The 18,020-nt window shown below is 42.1% G+C and overlaps 1 protein-coding gene across 3 annotated transcripts in view; it reads right to left on the minus strand.

Moving 5' to 3' along the window:
- Positions 1-16,620: 16,620 nt before the first annotated feature.
- Positions 16,621-18,020, minus strand: part of LOC127644168 (lysine-specific demethylase 4C-like) — a 33,537-nt gene continuing 32,137 nt past the window's right edge. Inside the window, exons 22-23 of one of the 3 annotated variants that reach the window (XM_052127212.1) lie at positions 17,658-17,694; positions 16,621-17,448 (exon numbers count right to left, since the gene is read on the minus strand). In XM_052127212.1, coding sequence (XP_051983172.1) covers positions 17,396-17,448; positions 17,658-17,694 — 90 coding nt within the window. In that variant the 3' untranslated portion in view covers positions 16,621-17,395. The remainder of the gene's footprint in view (positions 17,449-17,657; positions 17,695-18,020) is intronic. The other 2 variants (XM_052127211.1, XM_052127213.1) reach the window with 2 other exon arrangements.

Here is an 18,020-nt window from a genome sequence, read left to right on the forward strand (position 1 = left end):
GTATCCCTGTTCTTAATTGGCCAGCAAACTCGCCTGACCTTAACCCTATAGAAAATCTATGGGGTATTGTGAAGAGGAAGATGAGATACGTCAGACCCAACAATGCAGAAGAGCTGAAGGCCACTATCAGAGCAACCTGGTCTCTCATAACACCCGAGCAGTGCCACAGAATGATCGACTCCATGCCACGCCGCATTGCTGCAGTAATTCAGGCAAAAGGAGCCCCAGCTAAGTATTGAGTTGAGTAATATTAACTTAAGTAATATTCTAAATTTCAGAGATACTGAATTTGGGATTTTCATTAGTTGACAGTTTTAATCATCACAATTAAATGAAATAAACATCTGAAATATATCAGTCTGTGTGTAATGAATTAATATAATATCCAAGTTTCACTTTTTGAATGGAATTACTGAAATAAATTAACTTTTTGATGATATTCTAATTATATGACCAGCACCTGTATATTACAAAGTAAAATCATTAAATCCTTTAGCAATATTGGGATCTACCTTTCCCCTTTGGTGAAAATGTGAGTATTCCATCCAAAAACATACTGGCTCACTTATTTATCTTACCCTAATATATTCACTTCCATTGTCAGATTTGTCTGTGTGCCTTACTATAACAATGTTACTTATTCTTTTATGTATGGTGTTGTTGTATATACTCATACTAAAGTACATTAAGTTTATTAATGTACTTTAGTATGTTTATTGAAATTGTATTTGTAAACCATAATGATACAGATTAATTAGTATACATTTTTATGATTTTCATATTTAGTTCCAATGATAAGAGTGCATATAGTCAATATTACATATAAAATTACTAAAATGACACCATAACCTACATGAATAGTATGTCAATGCAGTTCAATTCTACTTTGTTTCATCTGTGAAATTCCTTGAATGCTTGTTCAACCAAAGTGCTTTCCTCTTACACATCATATATACATATTACACTATTCAGCATAATGTACACATTTGACATAAACATATAACAATGCACATTACACAAACAGATTATTCACAACTGCAATGCTAGCAACATATGATGTTCTTTTACACATCCAACATCACAAACGCTGAGGCAGCGGGACATTTAAGATCAATTGCATGGAAATGTAAAACATATTGAGTTTGGCAAAACACCAAATCAAAGAGAAGTGCACAAACTGTCTGCTTGCACTGTCAAAGCCTCTGCTCAGTTTCAGATTCAGTTGATACTTTATCCAAATTAATATACTTCTTAATAAAATGTTTTTTTAATTCATACATTCATGATTTTAATTAACAAATTCCTACATTGCCTTGTAGTTAATTGTGTGGAAAAGATTGATTATGAATGGCTTTGTAGACGGAAAATTTCTAAACTTGCTGCACCGCTGTCTCGTCAACTGATATCATTCGAGTGCACATTCTGGCAGGGATTTCGGCACAACACCGGACTCAAATTTAACAGTTATGCAGGGATGTAGAATAATTTAAATGTAGGCTATGATGAGACTTTAAGGCAGCGTTATATTGATTCTTACTTCTTCCTCCACATGGCATTATCTAAGATGTCTTCACCATTAAATTTTCAAAATAAAGAAAAAGGATTCTTTCCCCACCATTTCAACAGACAGGAGAATCAGAGTTATATCCTATATACCCTGCGAAAAACTACTACGGGTACAACACCATGACAGATAGCGCCAGGACAAAATTTGATCGGTGGTATGAAACAGTCGATGGCAAAGTCTTTGATTTCAGAAAAGAGATTGGCCTTAATTGCATGAATGATGTCGTTTAAATTATGTGAAGCATGTATTACATTTAGAGAATAGTTCCTGTGTTGCACACAAGATCCTTTCAGCTACATTACTCTTGCTAGTTGCTGTATGGGGGCTTTCAAGACCTGGGCCCGTATCCCTAAAGATTCTGAGAATCCTCTCAGAGAGCTCCTAACTTAACCTAAAAATTCCTTGCCAGGAGTTTTAGCTTAGAAGTGATTCCAGAACATTTTCAGTGAACTCTGAGCAAGGAATGGATGGAAAATCCTATCTTAGTGAGGAGGTGTGGTTGACCCCGTTGCTAGGTATGAGTCATCATTTCAAAAGCCGTGATTGGTTGATCCTACAAGTTTGATGAAAATGAACTTTTGGTGATAATGAGCAAAGGATGTACCCTCAAATCAATAAACATAATTATACACTCTAATCTTATGCAGACTGTAATTGTAAATAATATTTCACATTCAAGAAAATATCTGGAAAATGAATATTAAGCTGTAGGGGTTATAGCCTAACATTAGAATCTAAAATATGTGAAAACTTAAGCTCATTACACCCTGTTCAAATAATGATTCGTGTCTTATTTGCTCATATTAATATCCTAGCTGGCATATTTTGTACTTTCACTCCCATATGGACCCCATTGAAAACAAGATGGCCTATCTCAAGGGGCTGTTCTTAATGAAGTAGAAATTGCAACGTTACAACTCAGTGTGGTCTTAACGAGGGTAACACGGCTCAGCTTTTATCAATGTCTGTGATTGCTGGCTGGTCTATTTATGAAGGCTTGTTAACAAATATCCTACAAACACAGAAAATGGAGAAAAAAAGGAATCGCAAGCCGAACTGGACTGAGGAGCAAGGTTTGTTGCTGGCCCAGTTGGTGAACGAACATAAAGGTATGTTACGAGGAAAATTTGGCCCAACTGTCACTAGCCAAGGCAAGAGGTGCGCCTGGGACACAATATCCCAAACAATCAATGCCTCTTTTCCACTGGTGGTGCGGACAGGCGACGATTGTGAGAAAAGGTGGTATGTGCTGCAGTCCAAGGCAAAAGATGAGATTGCAGCACACAAGCGGGAATCCTCACTCACAGGTGAGCAAAATACTATAGCCTACCACATAATCTGGCAACTTGCTCCTGCTGGCAAAGTTAATTTACATGCCTAAGTACTGTGTTCATTGACTGTTTCTTTCTAGGGGGTGGACCACCTGCAGCTGCTACTCAGGATAGCCCGGCGGATCAAACACCATTCCCATCCGCAGCACCTGCTCTGTCAGCATCCCTGCAGGAGAGAAGATTGCAACTCACAATTGATGTGTTTGAACAACAAAAAAAAGTCCTTTCCCTTCAGGAGGAGTACTACCGCCTTAAAATTGAACACCTAAAAAATAAACCATTTAGAGATTGTGTTCTGTGTCTTGCATTTAACAATTGCAGGTGATGTGCAGTAAAACTGTGGTAGTTCTTAATACCATCACAAGTTCTCAAATGACATGGGGCTACAGCTTGCCTGAAATGTAAATTTGTGAAGTTTGCCCTGTAAGGCAGTCCACTCTGGGCTAGGTTCCCCTGTGGAATGTGAATATCTTCTTCACCACCATCCTCATCGTTGTCTTCATCCTCATCGCCATCCTCCAGAGGTTCTGCAATCTGTCTAACCTTACAAATATTGTGTAATATTGCACAGGCTATGATGACTTTGCTGACTTTTTCAGGCCTCAGCCGCATCTCTCCGTGGAGAACATGAAAGCGCCTCTTAAGCTGGCCTATGCCACGCTCCACCACCGCTCTTGTTGTCTTGTGGGCCCTACAATAGAATACAGACCTTTAATTATTTGATGGAAATATTGCACTACTTGGATGCTCTAACATATTGCTTGCATTTCATTTCCATGATTTTTGTATTGTTTGGCTTACCTGTTATAGTTTAGTTGGGGCCCTTGGCGTGGCTGGAGGTAAGGTGTAAGGAGCCATGGTTTGCATGGGTAGCCACTGTCCCCTAACAAGTGGCAATTAGCTGGCACATAGCGTCTCTCAAAAAGCTGTCTGATGCCACTCTCGGAGAGCATTCTCGCATCATGTGTGGAGCCTGGCCATTTAGCCACAATGTCCAAAATCTTACAGGCCGCATTGAACACTATTTGCACATTGATGCTGTGGAAATTCTTCCTGTTAACAAAGACAGCCTCGTCCTCTGATGGCGCAATTATTCTCACATGTGTTCCATCAATTACACCCACAATGCCAGGGAATCCTGCAATGTCCATAAATACCCTTTTATGTGTGTGTAAAGTGCGGGCATCCAGCGGGAATGAAACAAATTGTGTCACAATATTAGGTTGTGACAAAGCTGTCTGTGTTTGGGTGATGACGCTGCTGACGGAGGATTGGGACAGACCCAAGTCATCACTGCTACATTGTTGCATTTTCCCTGTTGCCAAATACCTCAGGGTTGTGATTACTTTCTTCTCCGGTGTAATAGCGTTGTGGCGTCGAGTTGGTGAAGTAATTGCATCTCTAAGGAGATCCACCACAAACATGATTCCTGCACGATCCAATCTGTAGCGTCTCAATAATTCCCTGTCATCCAGTGTTTGCAGGACATCTCTCCTGCCTCCTCTGTTGGCCATTTTGTGCAGCTGCTTAGGGGAACTCCTAAGCCACTAAAAGTCCTCTTCCCTGCTCTTAGCAGATCTCGCCTTAGGAGCCCTTTTAAGCGCTAGGAATCTTGAGGAATAGCTTTTATATTAACTGGGATTTGCGTGTCACTTTTAGGGGAAATTCTAAGAAAAAGTCATGACTCTGAGAATTTTCTTAGAATTTGGCCGCTAGGAGCCACTTTTTGCACAAAAATTCTTTAGGGATACGGGCCCTGAATTCTTTCTAGAAATACACTGGCTCTGACACACAATAATGCAAAAAGTTGGACATATATTCTCAAATTCGAACTTCCCGGATCAATAACTCATAAGCGAAACGTTCTTAAAACACAAACAACACCTCTTTCCAACCGCAGTAATGTAGACAACGAGCTACAACCTCGTTTACATCAAATCAAGCCTCCGTCGGAGCTGGACAAATTAGCCTACATTGATCTCTAAGCGCAGCCGGCTGAGACACAAGTCCGCAGGGACCGTCTGCAAAGTGCAAAACCGAAAAGCGATACTACAAAAATATTCAATAACTTCAATGTTACAGACTGTAGTGTCACCAAATTCAGTTCGCACATCAGTGGCCTCCTGCTGGTTATACTACAACACTTAGTTTGGAAAAAGTTCCTTATTCATATTTTTGGGAATTTATTTTTAGGAAAAACATTCAATAACTTCAATGATACATATTGTAGTGTCACCAAATTCAGTTTACACATCAGTGACCTCCTGCTGGTTATACTACAACACTTAGTTTGGAAAAATGTCCTTTTTCATATTTTTGGGGAATTTTATTGGGGAAAATTTTTCAATAACTTCAATGTTACAGACTGTAGTGTCACCAAATTCAGTTCACACATCAGTGTCCTCCTGCTGGTTATACTACCACACTTAGTTTGGAAAATGTTCCTTATTCATATTTTTGGGAATTTATTTTTAGGAAAAACATTCAATAACTTCAATGATACACATTGTAGTGTCAACAAATTCACTTCACATATCAGTGGCCAACTGCAGGTTATACTACAACACCTAGTTTGGAAAAAAATAGCTTTTTCATATTTTTGGGAATTTATTTTTAGGAAAAACATTCAATAACTTCAATGATACACATTTTAGTGTCACCAAATTCAGTTCACACATCTGTGACCTCCTGCTGGTTATACTACAACACTTAGTTTGGAAAAAGTTCCTTATTCATATTTTTGGGAATTTATTTTTAGGAAAAACATTCAATAAATTCAATGATACACATTGTAGTGTCACCAAATTCAGTTCACACATCAGTGGCCTCCTGCTGGTTATACTACAACACTTAGTTTGGAAAAATTTCCTTATTCATATTTTTGGGGAATTTTATTGGGGAAATGTTTTCAATAACTTCAATGTTACAGACTGTAGTGTCACCAAATTCAGTTCACACATCAGTGTCCTCCTGCTGGTTATACTACCACACTTAGTTTGGAAAATGTTCCTTATTCATATTTTTGGGAATTTATTTTTAGGAAAAACATTCAATAACTTCAATGATACACATTGTAGTGTCACCAAATTCACTTCACACATCAGTGGCCAACTGCAGGTTATACTACAACACCTAGTTTGGAAAAAAATTGCTTTTTCATATTTTTGGGAATTTATTTTTAGGAAAAACATTCAATAACTTCAATGATACACATTTTAGTGTCACCAAATTCAGTTCACACATCTGTGACCTCCTGCTGGTTATACTACAACACTTAGTTTGGAAAAATTTGCTTTTTCATATTTTTGGGAATTTATTTTTAGGAAAATATTCAATAACTTCACTGTTACACATTTTAGTGTCACCAAATTCAGGTCAAACATTCAGTGGCCTCCTGCTGGTTATACTACAACACTTAGTTTGGAAAAATTTCCTTTACATTTTCCTTAGAGTTTTTTATAGGGACCAATCCTATACTGTTTCCAGTGGTCGATTCACTGCTTCAGCGAGCCAGAGCCCATGCCGGCCACGGTCAGAGAGCCAGAGCCCATGCCTGCCACGGACAGCGAGCCAGAGACTGTAGCCTCGACCGACCCAGAGCCAGGGCCTGTAGCCTCTACCATCCACGTAACCACGCTCCCTGCTGGCCGAAGGAGAAAGAGTAGGAAGAGGGCACCTTCTCTTCTGTTTCTGCCAGTACTCTCCACGGCTCCGCCCCCAAAGCCTCCGAGCCTTCCGTGGTTTTCTGCACAACTGTCAGGTCAGCAGTCTTCCCCATGATTGTGAATTCAACTGAACCAGACTGAGAGACCAATTAAAAAGGCTCAGGAACCCTTTGCAGGTGTTTAGCTGATTAGAGTGTGACACTTTGAGCCTACAATACTGAACCTTTTCACAATATTCTAATTTTCTGAGATTCTGAATTTGGGGTTTTCATAAGCTGTAAGCCATAATCATCAAAATTATATCAAATAAAGGCTTGAAATATCTTACTTTGCTTGTAATGAGTCTATATAATATATTAGTTTCACCTTTTAAGTTGAATTACTGAAATTAATGAACTTTTGCACGATATTCTAATTTTTCGAGTTTCACCTGTACTTTTAACATGCGATCTGCACACCCCACACACGATGCCATCACTGTCCGAAATATATTCCAGCCACTTCCACTCTCAGAACCAGGAGTCCCTACAGCTGCGTGCGAAGCTCTCCCCACTTTTTTTTTTGACTGGAAAATTATAATCAGGCGGAGGCCTGAAGGACTGTGCACCTTCATCTGCTTTTTGACTATCCGCGTGTGGCGACGGGGGATGAGGGTGGCTCGTAGTGAGGGTGGCGGTCAGGGGCGTTGCTAGGATCTTGATACATTGGGGGCTTAGCCCAGTCTCCAATCCACCCACCCACCCACCCACCCGCTCGCTTTTGGTAACTACTTCTTCTACTCATAGGCACATAATAATAAGCAATAATAATATAAATGGGGGGTCTGGGGGACCTCCCCCATGAAATGTTGGCCATTAAACACTTCATTTCCTGCATTCAGGTGCATTTTTTTAGCATTTTAAATGATAGGTAAAAAGATAGAATGATTTATTTGTAGAACTGTAACAGCTATTCACAGAAACACAAATAAATAATACATGAATATTAAATAATATTTAAAAAAATGAATATAAAACTATATATATAATGTGTATATAGATATTTATCTTTCTATATTTATCTATATCTATTTATCTATCTATCTATACACACACACACACACACACACACACACACACACACACACATAAATCACTCCAACAGTCTGCTTGTATAAGTCTGGAAAAGGAACTATAGACAGTGCAGGTCCAGTAAAGAGGGCATTCAACAGACAGTAAACACAGGCACTCTGTATAGGTTTGTAAAGAGAACTATATACATTTAAATAACATAGCTATAAACATAAATAATAGGGAAGAGGGGCACTGTATCCAGATAGATGAGCATTTAGATGAGATAAATGTAATTTAAAAAAAAAAGTCTAAACTCCCCCTCAAATTAAAAATTCCCCGATAAGAATAACCTAAGGGGGATTCAGCCCCTCTGAATGAAATTCAGGCCCTGCATCTGAGGTAGACTGACCACGAGCTATGTGTTTGTGAAACGAAAGTTTCTGCTTCTGTAGAAGCTATAGTTCTGTATGAAATCAACATTGTTACAAGAAAAACATGTTTTTATCATAGACTGTAACAAATAGGTTTTTATCCGCGCAATCTTATGGAGAAAAACTACACTACTACCCACAGTCCTAAGCTTAACAGCGACGCCTCTGATTGGTCCAACTCGCTGTTACCATAGAAGCGTTTACCGTACCCGCGAACGGCTATAGCGATAACATTAACTAGCTATCTGACTAACGTTACAAAAGGGAGCTTGTTGTCACAAACTTTCAGTGGTTTAAATGCCAGAGAATGCATATAATTACATCCAGTTATTTATCTGATAATGTATCCTGAATTTTACTTGTAACATTGGATAATGGGAAAAGGTAGAGGTGACTTGTTGAGTCAGTGACATGAATCTAATTATCTATTAATCTAACCAAATTAACCTCAAAAACATGAAGTTTAGTACTGTTTTCCGAGCTCACTCACTTTGGGATTGTAGCCGAGGCCGTTTGCTGGCCTCAGGAGGTGGAGGACTGCCGTCTTGACGGCGCTTAAAAAATTGCCGGATATCGTATCGGTTACCTAACGTAACCTCGGTTATCTCAAGATGAGGGAACGAGTATTGCGTAAGCTAGCTTACGCTACGGGAAAGATTCATCTTTTCTGAGATATTGAAGCCAAAAAATTATCCTTAATTTTTGTATCCATTGTCAACGCAGTGCGGCAGCTACAGACCTTGAGCGGGCTAGCTAGCGAGCTCATAGGTTGCTCTGCGGCAACTGCTGCAGCCTATAGACGAGCTTGGGCGAACTCACATCCAATGAGAGCGTCCGGCGCTCACTGCATCAAAGCCCGCCAAAATGGGCGAGACTAAAGTGCATATAAGCGTAGTTCGTAGGCTGGAACCCTGGTTTTCATTGACTGAAGCGAAAAGTCGCCGCGTGGCGCGAGCACGGCCGGCTACGCAATACTCATTCCCTCATCTAGAGAGAACCGAGGTTACGTTAGGTAACCGATACGTTCTCTTACGAGAGGTTCTCTCGTATTGCGTAAGCTAGCTTACGCTCACGGGAACCCATTGTCAACACCGTGCGCGCCAAGCATCCACTGTATGAGCCCCAGGGAATTAAGGGGGACCCGGGGAGCCCTTATGAGTGGGGAAATAATATTTGGCCGGCAAGAATGCGGGTCATTGATTGTGTAATACATAAGCACATAGTGGGAAGGGAACGACAGAGCGGCGGTGCTGGTCTGTGTGGAATGTGTCCCATCAGTGCAGCTCACCAGGGGAGCTGTAGCGTGATTAAACCGCTAGTAGTTTTGCCTGCAGAGCGGGCACTTCCATATTGTAAAATCTGACAAAGGTGGAGGGGAAGTCCATCCCGCTGCCACACATATGTCGTGAATGGAAATCCCGCTGGACCATGCCCACGAGGATGCCATGCCTCTAGTGGAGTGAGCCCTAATGCCCAACGGGCATGGCAGGTCTTTTGACGTGTATGCAGCAGCAATAGCGTCCACTATCCATCTAGATAATGTCTGTTTCGAGGCGGCGAGACCTTTGGTGCGCCCTCCGAACGAAACGAAAAGCTGCTCAGAGCGTCTGAAAGCGTCGGAGCGCGCAGTATACAATCTCAGTGCTCTGACCGGGCAAAGGAGATTGGCGTCGCGTTCGCTATCGGGTGCTGGCAGCGCCGATAGGGAAATTACCTGTGCTCTGAAAGGAGTACCGATCACCTTGGGAACATAGCCGTGTCTAGGCTTTAAAATGACCTTGGAGTCACTTGGTCCAAACTCAAGACACGCAGCGCTGACAGACAGCGCGTGAAGGTCACCCACACGTTTGACTGATGACAGGGCAGTCAGAAAAACGGTTTTGAGTGAAAGGTATTTAAAATCCACGGATTGAAGTGGTTCGAAAGGGGGGGGCTTTCATAGTTTCGAGAACTATAGAAAGATCCCAGATAGGAACCGATGGGGGGCGCGGGGGGTTCATCCTTCTAGCTCCCCTGAGGAAGCGGATGACCAGCTCGTTTTTACCCCATGACTGGCCATGCAGGGGTTCAGCGAACACCGCAACGGCCGCCACATACACTTTGAGCGTGGATTGGGATCTGCCCTTATCCAGCAGCTCTTGTAGAAATACGAGCAGCGACGACACCCCACATGTCCGCGGGTCCAGGTCTCTGTCGGTGCAACATTTTGAGAACACAGACCATTTTGACGCATAGAGTCTTCTCGTGGAAGGGGCTCTAGCGTGTATGATGGTGTTTATTACTCCTTCTGGCAGAGCGACGGGTAGTCGTTGATCACCCACGCATGCAGCCCAGCGCTCTGGGTGGGGATGCCAGATTGTGCTGCGAGCTTGAGAGAGGAGATCTGCTCTCACTGGGATGGGCCACGGCGCTGTCAGTGACAGCTGCGTAAGCTCCGGGAACCATGTCTGATTCTCCCAACGCGGGGCTATGAGGAGCACCGAGTGACGCGTTTCTCTGATCCTCTGCATTTCCTGTGGCAATAGCGAGGCGGGAGGGAAGGCGTAAAGCGGGCGTCTGGGCCAGTCCTGGGCCAGCGGCGTCCTCGCTTTCGAGAAAAATATTGGGCAGTGAGAGTTCTCTTTGGGCGCTAAAGAGGTCTATCTCTGCTCTGCCGAATCAGGTGCCATAGCGTCTGGACTGTTTGAGCGTGCAGGGACCATTCCCTGGGGAATATTTTCTCTGGACAGTCTGTCCGGGCCGTCGTTCAGGTGGCCTGGCACGTGCGTCGCCCTCAGCGAGCGCAGGTGGCACTGGGACCAACTCAGTATGCATTTCGTCAGATGGAAGAGGTTCCTGGATCTGACACCGCCCTGACAGTTTAGGTAGGATACCACAGATCTGTTGTCCGAACGGACCAGGACGTGGTGACCCTGAATGACCGGGAGAAAGCGTACTCGACTGCTATCATTTCCAGACAATTTATGTGAAGGAGCTTTTCCTGAACTGACCATAGGCCGAAAACCGGAGAGCCCTCGCAGACCGCGCCCCAACCCGTGTTGGATGCGTCTGTCGAGATGACTTTTCGGCGAGATACAACTCCCATTGTCACTCCCCGCTGATACCATTCGGCCACTGTCCAGGGCTGCAGAGCTGATATACAGGTCTGAGTCACCATGATGGGCTGGCGGCCTGTGGCCCAAGCCCGGCGAGACGCGCGGGTGTTTAGCCAATGCTGAAGCGGGCGCATGTGCAGTAAACCCAGCTGAAGTACTGCTACGGCCATGTAACCTAGCACTCTCTGGAATTTCTTCAGAGGCGTGAGGCTGTTCATCTGAAAAGATGCGGCTAGTCGCTGAACACGGCGCGTGCGCTGTGTAGATAAGTGAGCCGTCATTGCCACGGAGTCTAGTTCTATTCCAAGGAAGGAAATTGTCTGACTGGGCTGTAGTGAGCTCTTGGTCCAATTGACTGCAAGACCCAAACTGTTCAGATGGCTGAGGAGAACTGCTCTGTGAGACAGAAGCTCCATATGTGACTGTGCCATAATCAGCCAGTCGTCCAAATAGTTCAAAATTTGCATACCCTGACTCCGCAGGGGTGCGAGCGCCGCATCCATGCACTTCGTGAAAGTACGGGGTGCTAAGGACAGGCCGAATGGGAGGACGGTGTATTGATAAACCTGGCCGTCGAAGGCGAATCTCAAGAATGGCCTGTGACGGGGATTTACCTGAATCTGAAAGTATGCATCTTTCAGCTCCAGAGAAATAAACCAGTCCCCCTGGTGCACATGCGCGAGGAGTTTCCTGATTGTAAGCATTTTGAATGGTCTTTTTGCAAGCACCTTGTTCAAAACCCTGAGATCTAATATGGGTCTGAGGCCGCCGTCTTTCTTGGGAACAAGAAAATAACGGCTGTAAAGCCCCGACTCGCTCAGAGAGGGTGGCACTTTCTCTATGGCCCTTTTGCACAGAAGGCTTGCTATTTCTGAACGAAGCATGCACGCTGCTTCCGTGTTCACAGTGGTTTCGAGCAGCTCTGAAGCGAGGAGGGCGGCGATCGAACTGTAACAAATAGCCCTGTTGTATTGTGCTTAACACCCACTTGGATATCCCTGGAATAGCTTCCCACGCTTTGAAGCGTAACGCTAGAGGGTGAATGGCCAATTCGCTCTGATTGCCGCACACAGAGCGCTGAACAAAATGTGTGAGCGCGTTTAGTGTGTTTATGCATGATTGCTCGCAGACAGCATGAACAGGCTGTTTTGTGAGTGACTTCCGATTGGAATGAATGGGGAAAGAGTCACATCTGGTACTTGATCGCTAAGCATAGTCATGGACACGGGACTTACACACAGAGGAATGTTTGCTGGCCGTGTAACAGAGCGGGCAGAGAATGGGCGTGCACGCGTATTCGGTGAGCGCATTTATTGACTCTAACACTCGAGCGGTTCAGTAACCGCTTTATGTGAGCGTGCTCTGGTGGGGACACGAGACATGTAGTGCTTGTGTGTAGAGGTGAACACTGGATTGTGGGCACATTTTCTACACATAGGGCTGGTCGTGTACAGAGCGGCCAGAGAATGGGCGCGAGCACGCATTCGTGGGCGCCTTCATTGACTCTGATGCTTCGAGCGGTTCAGTAACCGCTTTATCGCGGCGATGCTCTTATAGGGGCACGGAATGTGTTATGCTTGTGTGTAGGGGTGAACACTGGGTTGTGGGCACATGTTCTACACATAAGACATGTTTGCTCTTTACAAGATTTATTTGGGTCGCCGTAAAAACGGCGTTTGAGTGCAGGCAAGCGGGCAGTGTCACCGGCTTGTTGGCTGCTAAATTCACCACTGTAGTAGCCTGAGAGAAGGGGACTGACAGGGGGCAAAGCTTTGACGGTGGTCCGGCCGCGGCGGGACTGAGCCGTCGTTTGTTCAACAAAGTGGCCGCCCTGTCGACGCTGAGAAGTCTGAGTTTGTTGAGCTGGGCGGTGTGAAGAGGCTCGTGCAGGAGGCTGATCACGTGAGCGGCCTGCAGAGGAGCTAGTGCGACGCGGCAGGAAGAGGTTCATGGCTTGATTGGCTTTCTGGACTTCTGAGAAGCGGTCAACAATGCCACTCACCGCGGAGCCGAAGAGACCGGTCGGAGAGAGCGGTGCGTTGAGGAACGTGGAGCGTTCTGCTTCTCCCATGTCGGCTAGCGTTAGCCACAGGTGTCTCTCGGTCACAGTCAGCGAGGCCATGCACTTCCCTAGAGCTTGAGCTGCAGCTTTGGTAGCGCGAAGGGCGAGGTCTGTCGCGCCAGTAGATCAGTAACAGCCTCTGGGTGCCTGCCTTTCTCATCCCACTCCCGAAGAAGGTCCGCTTGTAGGATCTGTAAAACGGCCATGGAGTGCAGAGCAGATGCGGCTTGGCCGGCGGTGGAATAGGCGCGGCCAACATAGGCGGAAGTCGCTCTGCAGGCCTTAGACGGGAGCACAGGCTTAGATAGCCATCTAGCGGAGGGCGGGCAAAGGTGTGCTGCTACCGAGTCCTCGACCGGGAGGATGGAGGAGTAGCCTCTCTCGGTGGCGCCGTCCACCGACGCGAGAGAGGTGGAGCCGCCGGCTCATCCCGGCGGCTTTCAGCTGGTGGTGCTACACATAACGATGAATCGGATGTCAAATCCAGTGATGTTGGCCCCCTATCTCTTATTCGCTTTGCTGTGGGAGCTTTTGAAAAGAAATTTGAATCCGTTTATGTGTCATTACCGGAATGTTGCTTTCTTCACTAAGAGGATAAAATCATATTCTTCCGGTACTCGCGTCCTTAAATTATGTCTCCGCTGCGGCTGCGCATACAACATATAACTGACCCCCCAGCTTGAGTTTTTCTAGGCGACCGTTATTTAGAATGTGTCACTTTATGGTTTCCATGGTGACGCATAATTTCTTGTCACGTGACACACCGCAGCAGCAACAGCGCTGAATGAATGATGATCTGCTTTTATGTCATTTTTCCTTTTTATTCAGAATATTCACAAATGTGTTAGCTATGGCATGGAATATCTAATATTCCGATTGTCAAATACATGCAAGTGGAAGTGTATTGTTGTTTAAACACCTTTATAACGATCGCGTTAGTTTAGCTGTATGCGCGATGGGCGCCGCCATGTTAGTTTGTGCCGCAGACGCAGTTCAGAGAATCGGAACTGTTGGATTTACAACACGTGAATTCATCCACTCCCGAAATACTTAAAAGTAAGTGGCTGGTGAACTGTGAGAAGAATAGAGTAAACATTAAAGTTACTTACACAATGTGTATCTGATATGAATAAAACGTGTCGAATTATAATGGAAATGATTATTATTACCACTTACATAGACATCAGTCTGTATTTTACAAACTCTAACGTTAAATGTATTGTTCCAATGCCGACCAGTAGAGAATGCACAGATGAAGCAGGTTCTTTGCCAGAGATGTTGACAACTGTTCAAAAAGTACAACACACATTTTAATTGAACTTAATTTTTTCTCTAGTTTAATTTGAATTTTTTTGTTAAAATAACTGAAAAGTTTGAAATCAAGGTGTCTTGCTTTATTGTGTAGGCTTAACACTAACCCTAATTAACTAACCCCATAGTAGGCTACCACCTAGTGTCCAACCAGCGGAAATACTGGTGTTCGTCAATTTCCTGTGGAAGTTTTTTATTTTATTTTATTTATTTATGCGACCAACCGACCAATCAAAACTTGGTCGACCAAGACACTTCTCATCGGCTAAAGTTTGGTAAACTATTAGGGGCAGCCCTAATAATTACATCTAACCATGGTAATGAGAAGCATGGTTTTAAATGTGATTACCACGATGCTGCTAATACCAAATTTAAACTCTGTGAACTATGTACTTGCTATTATGAAAATTGCCAAAGGAGAATTTAACTAAATGGCTTTAAACCCTGGACATCCATTACCTTTTCTCCTCTGTACATATTTTCAGTTCTGATCAAATTTAATCGAAGAAAAAAGTCATAATGAATTAACTTGCCTGATGAAAGATCAATCAGTAAAGAAGTCAACTGAGAGAAGAAGACACTTAAAAGAACAAAGGGCTTGGATATCTCTAAGATGAGTCATTATAAAGTCATTATAATAATCAATCTGCCTTGCGAAGTTCAGTGAATGTTAGGCTGTTCACCTCCGCAAATCCAATCAAAAGTTACGGTGCATTACAAATATAAAAGCATCCAGCTCTGTTATAAAAAATAAAATAATAATAATAATAATAAAAATAAGAATGACAATTTGGCTAAGAATTAAAATAAGAATTTTTTTTTTTATATTTTTATTCTTTAGCATTTACTTCATCTGTTGGATACTTTGCCCAAAAAGAAAACTTGTCAAGGGACTTTACATTTAGAATAAATTTTTACAGTATGCAACAGCTGCACCAGCTGCACTGCAAAAATTGGTAACCTGTATACTCAATCTAACCCATAAAATTACTTTTTGTTTTTTTAGGCAGGTGTTATATCAGCTTGGGTCAGCTATCATTTCACATATAATAGATTTAAATATGATTTCCCCCACAGCTATATTCCCCTATGATAAAGCAAATTAAACCAGACCCCATTTAAAAGATGACACAACCTCAAAAAAAAAAATAAATAAAACATTATCTCTCTCGTCTGATATTTTAATGTTTTGTTGTTTGTGTATTTTGTTTTTCACTTTAAGCCATTAAATAATTGTGCAAATAATTTCATGTGTCACATCCTTAATTTGTTTTAATTCATTTAATTATGACAACCCTAAAGGTGAAGCCATCCTACATAATTTATTTTATAATAATTTTTTTTATTATTACTGATTAGATTAGCCACTTATAACATATACATATATATATCATTATTATTACTGTATATTTTAAAACTGTCTGAGATTACTCTTTACAAGCGGACAAAAAAGAGTGGGTCTGTTACCTCTGAAACATCAAAAGCCATTTCCTCTGTTTTTTAGTAAGTTCTTTGACGTGGTTTGATGAAATAAATGGTGGAATTTGAACTACTGTTGAACTGGTTAATGCCATCCCCTCAATTAATAAAACACTCTTACCTGGCCTTCATTAAAAGTGCTCTTTTCAAAGAGATCACATTTGTAGAGGCCTTCTGCCACAGTGTTGTTATTTATTGTTAATAATAAAATAGAGTAAATTTTATAGTCAACACTTAAATATTCTATGTGACAAATATGCACATGAACAATTGTCACATATGTAAAACTATGAGAACATTTCCATTGATTATTGAAAATATGCTCCACCTATGCATATTGTATTTGTAACTGTTCTGTAATGAGACAGTAACAGAAACCGGTAAATAAAAATTTCCTTGACACTCAACTTTAAAATAAGATGTTAACCATTGTCTGCACACCACTCAAAACCTTCTGGCACTTTAGAACTGAAAAGAAAGCAAGTGACCCAAGAACTGCCCTTGACATGAGGCTCCTCGATCTACAGACGACACATCCAAACACTGTTTTATTCTGCTAGCATTAATTGAAAAACAACAGCCAGTTTTTAAATTGTAAGATCAGATTGTATTATTTTCATAGGTTTTTCAAAACGTCAGTATCACTTAACCATCCATTGCGAGCTACAATTAAGTTAGTATTGATGAATATCTATAGGCTGTATAAAATGAGAAACATTAGCTGAAGAACAAACAGTGAAACATTCATCAATTAAAAACAAGCCACAGATCACAAAGAAAACATACACTTTAATTTTTTTTTACAGCTTTAAGCACCATTTAGAAAAGAAACAAAAATATCCAAATAAATAAAGAATATTCATAAACAGTAGTAGAGTAAAAGGTGACATGTGCTTTGCTGGACATCAGTAGCAATGTTTTTTATTAGACATTTATACTGTTTTGAGCTCAACGCTAATAGTGTTAGTGACTAGGAATGGTGCCTGGCACAAGACAAATCATTTACAAAAGCATGCAGGATAAATTATTCTCAACAGCGTTGGGAGGTGGAGGGTGGGGCGTCATGACATTACAATGCTACAGAATACCATTTGAGGCTAGAAAAACCTCTCAAATATAACAGGAAAAACTTCTAATTTAGAAAAACATTCTTGTCCCTGACATTTGAGACCACAGTATTTCTGCCACTTTTAAAAATCATGATCTCACTGACACACAATCTTTATCAATTCAAATGTAATAGTCCATTTTGTACTTTAAGTGGACCTATAACAGAACTCCTTTTCTCCATTAGTTGGCTTTGCTGTTGTGTGTTTCTGAGGATCTAGCGAAGGTTCGAGGGTTGATATGGGCGATGTAATCTTCCTGGAACCGAGAATTTGGTGTCCGTCGCCTTTTCCTTTCACTTTGTGTGGTGAAGAATGCATCTTCGAAACGCATACTGGAAGCCGTGGACTGCAAAGCACAAATGTATACAAACACATCAAAACCACACAACCAATAGATTCATGCAAAAAACGAACAACAATCAAGCATTTACCGACCACAGATACTAATTAAACAAACACAGAATAACAGCTCAACAAAATATGGAAATACAAATTTTTGTATAGTATGAAGGAATAGTTCATCCAAATATGAAAATTCTGTTATATTTTACTTACTCTCATGTTGTTCCAAACCTGTATGGCTTTCTTTCTTCTGTGGAACACAAAAGGAGAATCCAATCAAAATTCCCATTTTAATAATTTCCTTTAAAGAGGTGTCACTATCCATTGCCATTGTATTGAAATAAAGCACTGGAACATTATTCGAAATTTCTCCTTTTGTGTTCTGTTAGAACAACACGAGGGTGAGCAAATGATGACATCATTTTCATTTTGGGGGAACATTCCTTTTAAGTACATGATTAGAACGAAGAGGACATTAAAGGGCCAGTTCACTAAAAAACTAAAATTCTATCATGCATTCAGCTGAGATGTTAGGCAGAGTGTTTTCCTCGCTCCCCATTTCATTGTATCTTTTTG

Source organism: Xyrauchen texanus, chromosome 5, assembly GCF_025860055.1.
Source record: "Xyrauchen texanus isolate HMW12.3.18 chromosome 5, RBS_HiC_50CHRs, whole genome shotgun sequence".
NCBI lineage: Eukaryota > Metazoa > Chordata > Actinopteri > Cypriniformes > Catostomidae > Xyrauchen > Xyrauchen texanus.